This window comes from Heterocephalus glaber, unplaced genomic scaffold (assembly GCF_053883595.1).
Source record: "Heterocephalus glaber isolate CG9 unplaced genomic scaffold, H.glaber_assembly_v1.0 deba00001729, whole genome shotgun sequence".
NCBI lineage: Eukaryota > Metazoa > Chordata > Mammalia > Rodentia > Bathyergidae > Heterocephalus > Heterocephalus glaber.
In genome coordinates, this window is record NW_028258440.1 from 267,479 (window position 1) to 285,315 (window position 17,837).

General features: G+C 36.7%; 1 protein-coding gene across 27 annotated transcripts in view; it reads left to right on the top strand.

The window, feature by feature from the left end:
- Pabir2 (PABIR family member 2) overlaps window positions 1–17,241 on the top strand; it is a 23,029-nt gene extending 5,788 nt beyond the window's left edge. For 2 of the 27 annotated variants that reach the window (XM_004860088.4, XM_021240562.2), the window contains exons 3-11: window positions 2,298–2,354; window positions 2,646–2,689; window positions 2,771–2,825; window positions 3,072–3,173; window positions 3,361–3,446; window positions 4,237–4,301; window positions 6,812–6,908; window positions 14,358–14,498; window positions 15,271–17,241. In XM_004860088.4, coding sequence (XP_004860145.2) covers window positions 2,298–2,354; window positions 2,646–2,689; window positions 2,771–2,825; window positions 3,072–3,173; window positions 3,361–3,446; window positions 4,237–4,301; window positions 6,812–6,908; window positions 14,358–14,498; window positions 15,271–15,340 — 717 coding nt within the window. In that variant the 3' untranslated portion in view covers window positions 15,341–17,241. Of the gene's footprint in view, window positions 1–2,297; window positions 2,355–2,645; window positions 2,690–2,770; window positions 2,826–3,071; window positions 3,174–3,360; window positions 3,447–3,999; window positions 4,143–4,236; window positions 4,302–6,811; window positions 6,909–14,357 lie in introns of all 27 variants that reach the window. The other 25 variants (XM_021240560.2, XM_021240565.2, XR_002387898.2 and 22 more) reach the window with 24 other exon arrangements.
- The last annotated feature ends 596 nt before the right edge of the window (window positions 17,242–17,837 follow it).

Here is a 17,837-nt window from a genome sequence, read left to right on the forward strand (position 1 = left end):
CCAGGGGAAGGGAGTTGCCTTGATTAGTACTAGAGAAATCAAAAGAACTGGTATTTGAGGGCAAAGAAGGTGAATTCTTTGGGGGAAAGTGGGGTTTAAGGTACCACTCGTTCCGGGATGTTCTCCAAAGCCATATTCTGAGTCACTGTTTTTTGATTTAGACCCTGCCAGTTTCCTGTCTCACCATGTTTCACTTCCAGCCCAGGACCCTTCTCATTTTGCAGAGAAGATAGACACTTGTCTTGTATAAACGGCAGCTTTCTTCTTCTTAAAATGCCTTCGCCTTCACACATGGCACTACTCCCTGATGGTTCACACATCTCTGACTGTCCTGTCACTTCGCTCGGCTATTATCTCCTCTGTAGCTTCAGTCTTTCTCTCTGGCGCTTTCCCTCCCACCTTCTTCTCCCGACTCACCCATTCCAAGGAAAATAAACTGTTTTCTGTTTCATAGGTTTCTCCTTCCCTTTCCTTCCTTTCCCCAAGCTTTGCCAGAGCACAATCAACACTCAACTGACTCTCAGTCTTTGTCTCCTAATTTAGCGCCAATTAAATACTATTAAAAAACTGCCTTTGAAAACGTCACTCATGTCCACTTAATTGCTAATGTCAAAGGGCTCATTCCTTATTTGAAGCTCAGCTTTACTTAACACCATTAGCAACACTTCCTTGAAGCTCTTGGCTTTTTTTTTCAGCTGATACATCATTCTCATTTCTGGTTCTAGACACAGCTTTGCTGTTCTCTGTCCCTCTTTCTGGGTCACTTGTCTAGTTTTGTCTAAAATTGACAAGTTGTATATTATGTAAGCACAACATGTACATTTCTGACTTTCTCCACAATCAAGTTTGTAGCCATCTTCACTTCGGCTTTCCTAGTTTCACTGCCTTTTGGGTTTCTTTGGTTCGCTGACTGACACATGTGTTCGTGCTTCCCTGTCAGTCTATTAGAAAGGCTCCCTACCCTTTCTGCTTGTTTGGTAGCTTAGTGTTTAGCCTCATGAAGAGTTCAGGGGCTGGGGATTTAGCTCAGTGGTTCGGCTGCCTGCCTCCCAAGTGCAAGGTTGTTCGATCCCCGGTACCAAAAAAAAAAAATGTTCACCAGTAAATACATATTGCTTTCCTAATGGAAAACAACTTGAAAAGGATTTTCCTTGTAAAGTTTTTGTCTTTTCAAAACCTAGAAGAAGAAAAAAAAGCAAAAGAAAGGGATGGATAGTGGAGGGATACTTTTTGAAGTAAAATTATGTTTCAGTGGACAGTTTTTTAAAAATTTTACCTGATTTAGCTTTTGCCTAAAAAAAATGTTAAGCTAGGTGTGGAAGCATACACCTGTGCTCCAAGTACTCTAGGAGGCTGAGGCAGGAGGATTGCAAGTTTGAGCCCAGCCTGAGGGGCTTAGCAAACCCTGTTTCAAAAGAAAAAATAAAAAGGGCTGAAGATGTAGCTCAGTACAAAGGCCCTGGGTTCAATCCCCAATACCACTACCACCATTACTAAATAAATAAACATATACTGCTTGCTACATTAGTATTTATAAAGTTTTAATAGCATAGGACCTCTTAAACAGGATAAGTATCTTATTTGGTTTTATAATAGTAGAGCTTACATGCAGTACTTGTTTATGTTATGACAATTAAAACCCTTTAAGATCTGTTGATTATGAATTCCGTCTTACATTTTGTGTCAAGATTGTGATTTTTTTTTGAAGGATTAGAAATTTGGCCACCAAATTATTTCAGTTTTGTGTTGTTCAGAAAAGGATGATGTAAGGGAAAGCAACAGTTACAGCTTGCATTGTGATAGTATTTGTGATCAAATCTCAAGAGTTCATAAATCTCATTTCAATTTTAAAGTATTTTGAAGAATATAAGTCACAGACAAAATATTACACTGGGCTTGTTAGCCTGTCTTCTGTTGGGTGCATTGGTAATAAAATTCATCACGCTAGTGTTTTTTCTTTCTGTTCTCATCTAGTTCCTTATTTTAGGTAAGTGGGGTAATGGATATTTCCAAGGTCCAGAGTCTTTCCCCCAGATTTACACAGCTCTGCATTCATTTGGGAAAAGTGCTAAAGTCAGTGCTGTCTAGCGACAGATGGTGCTTTGAGGTTGGACACCTGGTGTACTTTCTAAAGACTGAATGTACTGCCTCTAATGCATTAATGTTCAGGGATTTAAAGCGCTAAATTTCTAAGAAGAATATGAAAAATTATTTAGGAAGCGGTCATACACCAGAACTGATAGCAGACTGCTGCTTTGTGACTCAGAAAATAGTAAATGTTTACTTTTTCTTTCCAGTTGCTGTCATCTTCAACTAATCGTATCCCTAGTAGCAGACTGCATCAAATCAAAAGGGTAAATTTTACTTACTAGCTCAGATCCGAAATTTTTGGATTTTACAGTTTTATTTTGATTTTGAAGGTTTAAATATTAGAAAGAGTCACAATGCAACTCTGGTTAGGTTGGATATAGATTAAAGTTCTTGGGAGAATGCAGATAAAATACAGATGTGGCGTTGTTGACATTCTTAGAATGTTCTGCTCACCTGTGATTATGCCAATAAAGGTAGAGAAGTCTTTTAATTTTATTTGGAATAGCAAACCATGTGGTGAAAAATGATGTTAGCACCTATGTTTGTCCTTATAGGAAGAAGGCCTGGATATAATGAATAGAGAAACTGCGCATGAAAGGTTAGTGCTTTGCGAGACCAAGACTTTAGCCTCATATGTCTTGTTTGTAAACACTGATGGCCTTTCCTTTTGCTTATTTAGGGAAGTGCAAGCAGCAATGCAAATAAGCCAATCATGGGATGAAAGCTTGAGCCTGGTAAAGTTTTCCCCTGTTTGCTTATTTTTCATTTTCTAGAAATCTTTGTGTTGTTCCCTGGCTTTGTTAACTATTTCGTATGTTTCCTTCCTGTCTGCTTCCAAATTGATTCTTGTTTTTGATCTCTGCTTTTCCAGCAGAATATTAAAGTAGACACATTTCTGCTCATAAAATTTAGGTGTGTTGTGGAAGTAAGAGCTACCTTGTGCTGAATAATTATGAGTAAACGACACTTTCTGTTTACAGAGTGATAGTGATTTTGACAAGCCGGAGAAATTATATTCTCCTAAGAGAATTGACTTCACTCCAGTTTCCCCAGCACCTTCACCCACCAGAGGATCTGGAAAGGTAGGATCATTGATGATGTATTAACTGTCTTTTTATATACACTGAGCAGTTTACTGCCTAAAACATTTTTGTCCACAAATCACCTCACTTTTAAAGTATACAGTATCTTGAATAAAAATCTATGTCAAAAGAATCCTTTGAAAACTGGAGTATAAGAACTATTCTAATATTCAATTATTTTTTCTAGCAGTGCTTTTCGCCATCTTTGCAAATGTTTGTGAGTAACAGTGGGTTGCCATCAAGTTCTGTCTCTAATCCAAGACGATTTTCAACGTAAGTGAACTTGAAATTTCAATGTGATTGAAGTGCCACTCATTACATTTATCTCTCAAATTAGTTTTTTCTCAGTATTTTATTATAGAAATTTTCAAACATGCAGCAAAATTGAAAAGATTTCCCAGTGAACATGTAGTCTGCCAAAAAATGTAAACACCAGGAAAAGAAAAACTTGATAAATATTTTAATACTAAATTAATTGAGACATCATGAGATTAATACATGTTACCTTTGGCCTCTGTAGTTACAAGAGGTGCTCAAAGTGGTGGCCATTAGCTTCCAGACATTTATTAGTATGGCAAACTGCTGAAGTGTGTCTACTTGTTTTTGGTGGACTCTGTGTATGCCCACTGCCTATATTCTGCCATTAATATTTTACCAGATTCTGGTTTTTTTGAAACTCTGTGCTGATTTATATTGAGAGGGGACACAGACATACATTCACACATACCACAATATACCCTTTTTAAGGAAAAAACAATTAAGATTGTAGGTCACTCAAAATCCAAACAACTTTTTAATAAGATATCTTTTCCTTTAAACTGTTTAGGGTATTTTATCTTGTAGAAGATTTTTTTAAGTGGCTTAAAATGCATGTTATTCCAAATTGCCATCTGCTCGGTCAAATCATGTATCAGCATTCCAGTTACTCAGCCTGTTACACAAGCACTTCCTATTTCTGCTTGTATGAGGGTAAACTTTATTTATTTATTTGGTTTATTTGGTGGGCTGGTTATCTTGCATCGTGGAAGTACTTCACCTCATTCTGTTTGTTTATTCACTAAAGCAGGAGAAGTCAGAGTCCAGTGAAGTGCATTAGACCCAGTGTTCTTGGTCCTCTTAAAAGAAAAGGTATGTAGCAGCATAATGTCTGTGGTGGACAGTACCGTGTACTTGAAACCTGCCAGGAGAGTACATTTTAAATGTTTTTATCACACATGGAAAAGGTATGTGAGGTGATAAATGTGTTAACTAATTTGATTGTGATCATCATTTTTCAGTATACGTACTGAAAATATACATCATATCAAATCATATACCCCTTAAATATACAGTTTTGTCAGTTTTACCTCAATAAAGCTGGAGGAAAAAAAGAAAAGATGCATCACACTTCTGATATTAAAGTGAGTGAAGCTTAAATTAAAAGCTAGGATTTCTATTTGAAATGAGCTCATATCATTGCTTTCCTCTTTTTCTAAAGAAATGTGAAGTATTCCCAACATATGCAATACTGTTCTAAGTTTTGTAAATTAGCTACCTGATAATGCCTATATTTTCTTATACCTGGATCATATCCGTAGTGACAGTATATATTCCAAAATCATTGCCTCTCACTGATCTGAATGTAGAAAAGATGCATAGTTGTTATGATGCAGAAATATATATAATAGTGTCGTAGCAAATATATCTGTAAACATATGGTATGTTCAAATATTAGGTGAGATTTACACCAAATTACACCTAAACACATTATTCATATCTGTAGAGTTTTGGTATAATAGAGTGCTTTCTTAATTACCTTATTTTGAGCCAAAAAAGGACTAATGAGTCAGCACAGTTTCAGATACTTACAGAATGTACCAGATGGCATAAAAAGGGAAAACAAATTAACACTGGTTTAGTCATTATTCCTGAGGATATGACTGTATGATTTTGAGAATCACATGTTAATCAAACAAGAGTTTTACAATGAATTTTAAAAAGCAATCCTTGGGCCAGGGATTTAGTTCATTGGTTCCGCTGCCTGCCTTGCAAGCACAAGGTCCTGAGTTTGATCCCTGGTACCAAAAAAAAAAAAGCAATCCTGTAAGTAGTTTCTTTCTACAGACCATCTTCAGGGCCAATAAACAAATTAACACCTAATATTAAGAGAATGGATATTTGTTGGCTTTGGTGAAATATTTCCAATGATAGGGTCACATACAGACTCAAAAAGTGCTATATTTTAGGCAATTTAAAATTAAAGGTGATGTGATCTGGAAAACAGATCCTAATATAGTAACAAGGTTTGTGTTTAGTGAATATGTTTTATGTTATAAAGAGTCTTTTTGTTTAATCTTGCAAGGAGTTATTTACAATCTTAAGAATGTTCTCAGGCCAATTAAATAGAAATAACACTTGTAAATAAAGCTCTTGTTACTGTTAACTTACTATTTGTTGCTGGAAATTAATGGAATTAGTATGGTTGTTTAGTTTCATAGCTATTCCAAAATATACCAGCAGATGGAGGGATTCTTTCGTTTAAAAGGGCTGAAGTCTTTTGCTAGTGAGGTGGAGTTGAAACCTCACCATATTTTTATTAAAGGATAGGGAAAAAGTAAACACAGATATAACTTTTTCTGAACTTCAGTAATTTTTAGAATAGTTCCAGATAAAAGACAATACTACTAATTAATTAGTGATATGGAGAAATGTTGTGTTTGTTCTTATTTAATCTTTTTCTGTCGTTAGAATCTTGTATAGTTCTAAAGTCAGTTATTAATTTCTTCTTAGAGTATAGATAGATCCACTAATTAAAATGTCATTACAGGCCTGGGGATTTAGCTCAATGGTTCCGCCACCTGTCTCTGCAAGCGCAAGGTCCCAAGTTCGATCCCTGGTACCAAAAAACAAACAACAACAACAACAACAAATGTCATTAACATTCTATTTTCAAGTGCAGATAGAGTTTCAAGAACTTACTTACTTAGAGGCCTCTTCTGTCTAACCTAGGGTTGTTAGACAACCCTCACTAGCTGATAATAAAATGTTTAACACTATTCCTTTTGGTTCCGAGTTTTATTATTAGCTCTGAGAAAATCTATAGGATTGACTTAGCCAGTACAATACCAAACTTGTTAATTGAATAGGAGTTGCTTTCAATTGCAGGTGTGCTTTCACACTTACATTTTTAATCTTCATTTGAAGTAGCGCAACCTTTTACTTATACACTATTTAACAGACAGCACATTTTTAACCCATATGATGTCATCTCAGGAGATGATCAGATATTAAAGTATATAAAGTCATCTTTGTTAACCATCTAGCATAAAATATTCACTGTGAACTTTAGCTATTTGAGAATATTTTTACTGTTGATTATCTTTATTTTGCTTGTAATCAACATTATACCCTTCTGTTAAAGAATGTGTGTATATAACATGCTACATATACTAAATGAGGTTTTTTAAGGCTGCTGACTTTTTTGGTTGAGGTTATGTGGAACTATTTTTTTTAATGTTAAAACACATAGAAAAATAGTTTTTTAAGTAATGGCTTGAAGAAGTATTCTAAGTTTTCATTAAATAAAGATCATCCTATTTCAGCACCAATCCTGCATTTGTAAAATTATTTTACAGTAGTATCATATTTTTCTGATACAGGTGAGATGGAGACAGAAAGCCAGCCGAAGAGATTCTTTCAAGGCGCCCCCGGCATGCTCTCTCCGGATACAGCGCAACTGTCTGATCTCAGTTCATGGTAAAAAGTGAAATAAGATCAAAAGTATATCAGAGTATGACCCCTTTGAAAACGCATCATTACAAGTATTGAGATAATTTAAAATGTATTCAACTTTTTCTTCATGCTCCCATAGAGGGGCATTCTGGAGAGAGGGGTACATAATTTTGATCAAGATCACTGAGAAGCCATGTATGTTTCCTTTGGAAGCGTGCATACCCTTTTGGTACTTTCCCTTTCATTTCCAGCTCCTGTTAGGTCAGCCTGGGGAGATGGGATGATGCAGTAGTGTGTCAGCAGCTGGCTGCTGTGAGCAACAGTCTCTGGGTTGCTGGGCTAATGGACATCAGTTGTGGGTGCTCTGCTTGCAGTTTGTATTACATACTTTTGGCTTAGCAGAGAAGACCAGCATGGTACTCTCTAAATGGCATGATCTGTTGTATGAAATGTCTTTGAAAGTTTTGGGGTGTTCTGTCACAGTACTCACTAAGGTTGCATTTTTATAGTAACACTTCCTGATTCTTATGGTCCCATCCCAGAACTATTAGTCTTACCCAGCCTAGTTTAGGTCTCTTAACTTAAGAGCCTTCAGCATTTTCCTTACACCTGAAGTTGAGCAATTGGATGCTGACATACATGTGGGTGAAATCAGAGGGAATAGTAGCAGTAACCATGGACTATTGTAAGATCTTCCCATGTGCTCTAGTCAACTTGCTGAGTACCCATGTTCTAGACACAGTTGTGTAATGCCTTTCAGAATTTTTTTGTTCTGTAGTTTTTACAGCCAAGAGTCTTATTTTTAAAAAACTCATTGGAGCACTCACTTTAAAAATAGGATGATATTCTCTTAACGAGAAGAAATAGCTAAGATAAGCCACTTATAAGGTACAAGGATCAATGCTTCCTTCTTTCCATATCACTGTTATCATTTTGTGTAAGATAACCCACATTTCCAGTTGAACAAGAAGTCACACGTTATTCTTGTTAGACTTATTGATCTGTACTGTTATAATCTTGGAATAGATGCCTTTTAGATTGTTCTAGCTATTTTCAACCCCACGGACTCTTTTTGCCCTCATCTCTGTGCCCTTGGTAGCTAAGTGATAATTTTGGTATAGTGCCTTTCCAGGTATGTAGATGATTGCAAAGAGCAGTCCCCGAAGCTTGTCAAGAGGACTAACGTGAAACTATACTTACTGTGAACTGCGTATCGCTTTTATGGTAAAGGGTGTTTGAATAGAGGCACGTGACTATAGATAGGTTTGCTTACTCAGTTACCAACCAGGTAACCAAGTTAAGTAAAAGATGACAGCCTTTTGTCAAGCTAAAAAATACAGGGTGAGGGGCTGGACTGTAGCTTAGTGGTAGAGGCCCTGGATTTAATCCTCGGCACAGCAAAACAAATGAGTAAATAAAGTATGTTATTTTTATTTGTTTTTACCAGTACTGGGGATTGAACCCAGTGAGCTCTGAGATACATCCCCATCCCAATTCATTTTATGACAATCTCACTAAATGATCCAGGCTCACCTCAAATTTGAAAAGCTCCTGCCTCAGCCTCCTAAGTAGCTGGTATTACATGCATGTGCCGCTACACCTGGTTGAGATTTATTTTTGTATTGTCTTAGGCTGACTGCTGCATGCTATAAAACAGGTTCACATAAATAAGTAAGAAAGGAAAAAGATGGTGCAGTACTTACTTACCAGTGGTCCTCACTCCTTGTCCAGACATTTCTTCCTCTGAGAAGTACAGCCTCGGCCCTCTGTGGCACTGGCTGTTGTAGACTTGTTTCTGTGAGTGGGTGTTGAGACCCCTGTTAGCATTGATATTAGTGATGAAGGAAACTTTTGGCCTTTAAATACACAAGGATGTTGCCTCCTATAGGAGAGCTTTGCTTTATTCACGAGCACTCACAGAGCGCCAACGTAAGGCTCAAATGAAGTGATAAAGAAATGTATTTCTCAAAATTCACGGGATCAAATGTTGAAGACATTGAAGTATTAGTCAGATGTGTCTACATGTACCTGTAGTCCCAGCTGCTCATGAGGCTGAGGCAGGAACATTGCTATAGTGGTCAAGTTCAAGACTAGCTTGGGCAACATAGAAAAACTCCATCTCAAAAAAAGGTTAAATAATTAAGCAAACTTTCAAGTAATGCTTTTAGTCACTTTGTAGCATCTGTGCTTCTGAGAGGTTTTTAAAGCTTATAATTGTGCTAAGACTTTTAGGGCACCTTATATACTAATGATACTGACATTTATGCCTGCATGAAAAGATTTTGAATATAAATTGCTTTTTATGTAGAACCTGGATCCTGCTTTTGCAGAAAATTTCTTCTGTCTCTTATGTGTAATTTCACTGATCAAAATCAGACATCCATATTTTTAGAAATGGGGACAGAGATAGGAACCAGCTGCATTCTGGTTTCCATTAACAAGAATGGCAGTCTACTTGATAATGAAACTAAGGAAACAATTTTGTACTACCTTTTAGAGAGCAGATAAAGGATCAGATCATTAGCAGTTATCTCATCGTTTTAATCTTTATGGTTTGTTCCCTGCCCCACCCTGCACAGAAATGGAGTAGATAGGTTTTACAGCCTCTAAGTTTATGTACTAGATAATAATCTTTAAAATCTGACATCTTTGAAGTATAAATTAAATTTAAAATTTGAGGATAGACCTATTTGGAGTTTGTCCAGTGACACATACTTTTATATTTTTTACTAAATAAAAATTCTGAAATCATTGCCAGCCAAATCTGGGGAACATCGCCAACCACAATGCAGGAATTAGGTCATTCTGTATTTAGTTCTTGGGAACATCCAGAGTTGGAGCACACCTTTGCATGCCTCTGCATGGTACTTGGGTTCTTTTTGCACATTGGAAACTCTTATTCTGCTCTTTATTCTGTTGGGAGTAGGACTCTATGCATCTGCAGCATGCTCTATCAAATAAAGGGGTTTTCAGGACCCCTGACCCTTCAGTGAAGATTATTTAATAATAATAATAGTTTATTTTTCCTACATTAAAGGAAAAATTGTCCTGTAAGTTTCCTTGCCCTGTGCACCAGTGCATCAATGTTAACATGATGTCTTATTTTTACTTTTTTTTTTTCAGACAGTGTCTCACTGTGTAGTTCAGGCTGGCCTTGAACTCACTGTGTAGCCCAGGTTGGCCTTGAACTCGTGGTGATCTTCCTGCATCTGCCTCCCAGGTTCTGGGATTACAGGCATGCGCCACCACACCCAGCACGGCTATATATTTTTACATTTTGCATTAGATTCATCTTAGTGGTTCTGGAGTACTAACATTTTTGTTTTTGTTTTTTTTGTTACCAAGGATGAAACTCAGGTCCGTGCGCTTGCAAGGCAGGCACGGTGCCACTGTGCTAAATCCCTGGCCCTGGAGTACTAACATTTTTAATGCCATATGTGTCATGGCTAAAACCCATCATCATAAATATATGACAAGTACAAAAATAAGTTTTAATCATGATTTGTTTAATAAAATAATAGGAATGTATACATACACAGTACTGTAGAGATGTTTATATGGACAGCTTAAACATCTGTGCTAATATATTTAAACTGTCAACAAGGTAACTGGTAATGATCAGATTGAAATGTGTGATCTTAAAAACTTGGAGGTTATTTGGAATGATAATGCTGGGCCTTTCTGAGGCAAGAGAGTAGAGACAGAAGTCAGATGTACCAGTTCAGCTCCTAACAAAGGGCGTGCAGATGCCTATGGCTAGTTTCTGGTACATTACCAGCCTGCCATTAATCTGATAGGACCCAGCTTATTAGTCAGACAAGGTGCACAGTGACTCAGGCAGATGGGTGCTGGCATAAGTCACACTGGACATTCTAGTTTTGCCCTTAGAATATTTTAATGATTGACTTGCTTTCACCCTTACTTTTTCTGGAGAGGGTACTACTTGCACAGTCACGGCACTTTCGATTCTGTGGTTCTAGTGTTGCCTCAACATGTCTATTCATTGGCTGGAATGAATTAGTTTCCTTTGGATTCAGGTACTCCCATGTCCAATGTGAATTGTCTCAGTCCTTTGATTTTCTGCAGTAGTCAGCCATTAGTGGAAATAAGGCTCATTAGCATCTCCAACAGAGCTTAAGCAAGAAAAAGAAGAAGAGAGGAATTCAAATCAGAACAAGACTTTGTTGCTGTTAGAAGCTCTGTCATAAGATTTAATAGTAGTCAGTATGAAAATTACTTTGTATAGTCATCTCTCTGTGGATTAAAGAATTATGTAAGTCTTACTTTATGTGGATAAAACTGGGTGATTTGTGATCTGCAGTTTCTGATTCCATGCCGATATGTAGTCATGCCAGAATTATTAGAAGAGAAACTAGATTTTATTTTAGTAAAAATGTCTGGACAAAACTTTACCAAGTCTTGCATCTAAATGCAGTAGAGACTAAATGTAAGTATGCTATTTTTTTGTTAATCAACTGTGTGTGTGTGTGTGTGTGTGTGTGTTAATTGAGAGGAAAGTCTGAAATAAAATGTTCATGTTTTTAAATAATTTTTTGGTAATTTCTTTAGTTTATTTCTTTTAAGGTGATCAACAGTGTTAGGAGAAAAATTTCACTACATGAACCGTATTTTATGTTTTTGAATGAATTCAAGATTCACTCGAGCAAGCAGATCTTAATCCAAATGGAATCTTTTAACCCAGGACTCACCATAAGTCTGGTGGTTGGAATAAAGAATTCTTTATTTATATTCAGATTATCTGCACTGTGGCCAAATTTTAATCTAAGCCTGTTTCTTCCTGCCAAATAGCATAGAGCGTGTCCTTCAGCTGCCCAGGCAATATGTGCTTTAAGAAAGTAAATTCATTTTAATATTAGTCTAGGTAAAAAGCTGCAGGAGGAAAAAAATCACATATGTTCCAAAGGCAAATAGAAAAGTGTTTTGATTTTCCAGTGTCTTGGATTATCTGTGCAACTCTCTTTCAGTAGTTTGAATAATTCATATTTTAGACCTATTTTGCCACTTGGTTGAACAAATATCAGAGCCAGCTAAATTTTCCAAACTTCTTACTTAAAAGTCATATTATTAATGATGCATTTGACAGCAACAAGCATAATATAGGAGTAGTGTGGAGTATACTATTTCCAATTTTATTTTTGCTTTTCCAACTCCTATTCATAGTCTGTTTCCATCTAAAACTCAACAAGCAATAAAAATAAACGGCACTTGGGGCCTGGGGGTATAGCTAAGTGGTAGAGTGCTTGTCTAGCATACTGAAGGCCCTGGGTTCAATCCTCAGCATTGTAAAAAAGAAAAAAAAAGTGGCATTTATTTCTATTGCTCTTGCAATTTTAGATGGAAACAGACTACAAATAGGAGTTGGAAAAGCATACTTTCTGCACTGGCGAACGAACATTCGGTAAATATTAGAATAAGTGAAGGAGTGAATTCAGGGCAAATAGAGCATTGGATTTATATATTGGATCAATGGGGAGCAAAGCCAGAAAGGCAGCTTGATGGCAAATTGTGAAGAGTCTTTGTTCCCTGCTGAAGTAGGAAGCCAAATTTATGAGCTGGGCCGCTTGGTCATTGGGAGCAGTGAGCACCTGGGCCGAATGGGGAAGTTATCCTTACACTGTAGAGACACTTGGTTTCCAGAGCAGTTTGAGTGGAAGGATCTGAACAGAGGTCAGTTACTAGGTTTAAAGAGGCAGTGGACATGAGGGTATTGGTACCATAGCTAGAGAGCATGCATTTTAGAAGCTTACCTGGAGAATAAAGTGAGAGATCAAAGAAAAGGAGTTTTTTAGAGATAGGTTACCCTTTGTGGTTTGAAAGCAGGAAGAAAGGAAACTGTAAGGAATTCATAAAAAGAGAAGAATTTGAAAGATACATGACTAGAGGGAAAACTCAGAATAAAAATGCATTTGATTTGAAGGCCTCTTGGGTGATTGAAAGACTTGATTGTAGAGTAGAGGACTTGGGAGGCAGTATGCTTGGTGGCAACCTTCAGCCAGTCCAAGAATGGGTGCCTCGGTGCATAACCACTCCTCTTACTTCAAGCCTGATGGCAAGAAGATAAATAAGGATGGAAGTTTCATGAGCAGGTCAGGGAACCCCCTCATCAAAACCATGGCACATCAGGAAGAATATTTATTGTGTGTTACACAGCATTATATCTTTTTTAAAATTTTATTGGTACATTTTAGGTATACAATATAATGACATTCATCATTGGAAATTTGCCCCTTTACATAGTCTCTCTTGGTTCTTATTTTTTCCCCTTCCCCTGCCCTCCCTTCAACCCTCCGTCCCTCCCTATTTACAAAGACTTTGTTTCCACTTTTTCATTTTCTCATATTAATTTCATTCCCTTCTTTCCTTTCCCCTACCCCTCCCACTTCCCCTTCCCCTTTGCCCCTTTTCTTCCTATTTCACATTATCTATTATACCTTTTAGTCCTTATTTACACTTTCAGTTTCTCACACTAGAGAAACTATTCCATATTTACACATGTAAATACTTATTTCACTTAAGAGTATGGCCTCAATGTGCATCCATTTAGCTATAAATGTCTCTAATTTCTCCTTTTTTATGGCTGAGTAGTACTCCATTTTATTAAAAAAACACACTTTCTTTATCCAGTCTCCAGTTAATGGGCAATTGGGCTGCTTCCAGGTTTTAGCTGTTACAAATTGTGCTGCTGTGAACATGGGTGCACATATATCACTGTGGTATGATTCTTTTAATTCTTTGGGGAAGATACCCAGCAGGGAATAGCTGGGTCAAATGGGACTTCCAGTCCTAGTTCTTTGAGGTATCTCCTTGCTGATTTCCACAGTGGTTGGACCAGTCTACACTCCCACCAGCAGTGGAGCAGTGTTCCACTTTCCCCACAGCCCCGCCAGAATTTGTATTGGTTGATTTCATGATAGCAGCCATTCTTTCTGGAGTGAGGTGGAATCTCAGTGTTGTTTTCATTTGCATCTCTCGAATGACCAGTGATGTTGAGCACCTTTTCATATGTTTATTTGCTATTTCTGCTTCTTTGTCTGAGAAATGTCTGTTCATTTCAGATGTCCATTTTTGGATTGGGTCTTTAAATTTGGGAAATCTGATTTTTTTAAGTTCTTTATAGATTCGAGATAGTAGACCTTTGTCTGAGGGACCACTGGTGAAAATTTTTTCCCACATTGTGGGTTGTCTCTTCACACTGCTGGTGGTTTCTCTTGCACACAGCATTATATCTTGGGGTGGGGGGCAGGTGATACAAGACTTTGTCTTTCGGTTTTTGTCATTTCATAAATTCTCAGATTTCTCAATATAATACATTGCATAGTTCATTGTTGCTTTTATGCTTTTTATTATTTACAAATGCTCTACCAGTGTGTGAGTCCTTGAAACCATGTTCTTGCATGTTATGTTTTCCCTGATAGACGCATTTGCCTATAATTCTTTTTGCTTTGTCCTCAGTCCAGATATTTTGGATGGCAGTAGTAGCAGCAGTGGCTTATCCTCAGACTCACTGGCTACAGGCAGCGCTCCCGCAGAATCTCCAGTAGCATGCTCCAATTCATGCTCTCCGTTCATCTTGGTGGATGATCTCTCATACAAGTGACTTACCCTTTTCTGATTGAGTGTTTTAACTGCTGTTTCCCACATAAAACATTTCATAAGAAAAGCAGAGAACTTTGATCCTTAGTGAGGATTAAAGTCTGACAGATTTCAACCATTCTGATGCTGTTCTTTTTGGGCATCTCTTTCCTCCAAAGTTCAATTTTGTGAAGTTACTAATGTCTGGTTTTGCTTATCTCGTTTTACATCTAGTAACTAAATCTCAAATACTCATTTATCACTTTGAGGATATTTTTTGTCTTAGCACCTCAGTGAGAACCCATTTTCAAATCTGTGTGTTCAAGAAAGTCACTGATGTGTATTTTCTATAATGGTTCTTTTCCCCAGCAGTGATACAACAGAGTTGATCAGAAATTCTCTTGCTTGAGAGATTTTTTTGTTCCCTGTGTATGTATGACTACATACTTTCTAATCTCTTTATTTTATAGTGATATACAAATTGCTTTTGATTATATTAAATTTTCACTTTTCTTCATTGGCTTAAAGTGCATTATTTTGTTTCCCTTTCGTTTTTGAGCTGCTTCCTTGCCATTCCTCACAGAGGGGAAGAAACGTAGCTGCTTCCATCACTACCCTTATTGCTTTTTTGCTGTTGTAGTGTATGAAGTGAGCATTGATTTAATATTGAGAATGTAATTGAACTTACAGGATTAGTCACTGCGGGTCTTTATGACTTTGATACCACACTTGATATTTCTCTCCCCAGACCTGTTGCCCTAAGGAATATATAAAATATTGTTGATATTTCTAGGTGGTGTCACCAAGGAGAAGAAATTCCTGCCTTGACCAGATGTGTGGAGCATCTACAAATGAACGAGTAATGTTCTTTACACATAACCACTGTGTACAAAAGCAGCCGTCCACGGAGCTGTCAGTGTTTCTGGTGGTGTCATGAGGCCTTAGGTGCCTTGGTACATTGTCATGCTAGAAGGGATTTATATCGTAAGGTCGCATGGAAAAGGAGGCTTTATGTGTGTGATTGCCACATACTGTTTTGGTTGCTGCTTTTTTTGATTCCTTTTTGTCATTGGATTTGTTTGTTTTGTTGTGTGGTGATTGGTGTTTTGGTTATTGTGTTGCTGTCAGAGTGGGAATCCAGTTCTTATTCATGCTGTGTTACAATTTGGCAGTTTATTATCTACAAGGAAGCTTTTAGGAGTTGTAAAGTCAGTGTTAGTGTGCATTCCGCTCTAAAGAAGCTGTTTAAGCTGTAAACAACATACATTCTAGTAAGTGTGAAATACCAAATGTTATTTAATTTTTACAAGAATCTCCTGAATGATTCATTTAAGAAATCTTGAGTGTAATCTAATGTTACATGATGTACTATTTATTTCACTCTGTAAATGTCTGTTCTCGTAAGTTTCTTTTAATATTTGGACATTGTGGTTGAAATGTCTGTATTTAATATGCACATTTACACACTAAGATCATAATACTCCATTTTTAAGTGAATGTAAGGAACGAAAACTACTGCACTTGTGTCTTTTGAAGGCAAAGATCCTTGGACTTCAAAGGAAAATGATGTGCTTTGAAGGCACTTAGAGACTAGTAATAGTGAATGGTTTGAAGGGAAACCCATTCTCTTTTGACCATTAGAGAACATCACTTGGCTTGCAGTACAGTAGTTCTGTCACAGAATCAGACATGTTCTTTGTTTTAAATTGTAATCGGCACCCTAACAGCCCTCACTAACTTTAGTTCTCGAGTTGCTTTTGCCTGTTCAAAGTGCATAATCAGTCAAGCCTAATATAAATGTATCTGTTATGAAAATTGCCCCCTTGTGTGCCATTTTAAAGAAAAATTTCTTTGATGGTATTCAGTGTATCTATTCTGTTTGTAAAAGGACTGTGCTAAGGTGTTTTTACCCCTGTAGTGATAATAGATGGTTTTCTCTTTCAGGAGATTTGTCTACTTTCATTCTATTATCTTATTTGCCTTAAAAGGACACTTGTAGGTTCTAATGTAGGACTATTAAGAGATAATCTTTGAAATGTGATGATCTTTAAATTTATTTTTGAATTTCAGTGGTGGGATAGAACCTGTGTAAGAAATTATTTCAGTGGTCTTGAGTACCAGGAGGCAGGGTAATTCACTTTGTTTAAAAGAAGGTTCATTTTTGTTTCTTATTGTTGAAATGGACTAGTGGCTGGACATGGTGTACACACCTGTAATCCCAGATACTTAGGAGGCTGAGGCAGGAGGGTCACAGCAAGTTCAAGACTAGCCTGGGCAACTTAGCAAGACCCTGTCCCAAAGGGCTGGGGGAGTAGCAGTGTGGTAAAGCACTTGCCTATCTTGTGGGAGGCCCTGGTGCAGTCTCCAGTACCAAAATAAATAAATGTATAAATAAATGGACTAGAAAGTGAAGTTTGTGCAGACATTGTTCTGAAATAAGTAAGAGATATGCTAGCCCACAGATGAGCTTTGTTGACAGTATCCCTTTATTTTTATATAAAGTCTTAATATTTGAAAAGTGGTTATTGTTATAAAGTAAAATTCTCTTCTTATTCTGATATATCATATTTCATGTTTCTATTTGAAAACAAGTTATTATGAGAAATAATACATTAGGGAAATCCTATAGATAGTGTTTTGGCTTGATATGTAATCACTGTGTTTCATAATAGCTTTCGGAATAACAAAGTTTTGTGAAATGCTGGCCTTGTGTATATCTTAGAATGCAAAGGTAATAAAGTGTATACATGCATAAAATACAATATTTTAAAGTCTGTCTCTTCAATTCTTTTTTATTTCTTTAATTCTTATTGGTTATCATTTTCTGCCTCCATATCCTAATAGTTCATTCTGTCTGTCTAAGGGGAGGTCAAGTTTTACGTAAAAGGGTATCAGGAGCACAAAAGAACTAATAGCTATGTTAAAATCCAGACTGTTTCCCCAAAGAGAAATCACTCCATACAATCTGTCAAATTTTCAACAGTATTTTGAAGAATTTGACAATTTAGAAGGTTTTTGCCAGGGTTACACATATTTCTTATTTGATTTGTTTTATTATATTTTTTACATATTTATAAGCCTCTATAAATTATTTTTAGAACAAGATGTGGGGATGGTTAAACATGCAAAAATAAAGCTTTTTATATATGACTGAGGTTATAAATGCTCCATTTTATTTTTAGTTTTTTAAAAAATTGACAACTTGATGTTAATTTCATATTTACAAAAACATTGCAAAAATGGCCTAAAGAACTTTCACATATCCTTCACCCAGGTTTCCTAATTGTCATCATTTAGCCACATTTGCTTTGTTCTATTTGTGTGTGTGTGTGTGTGTGTGTGTGTACCACTGAGACTAAG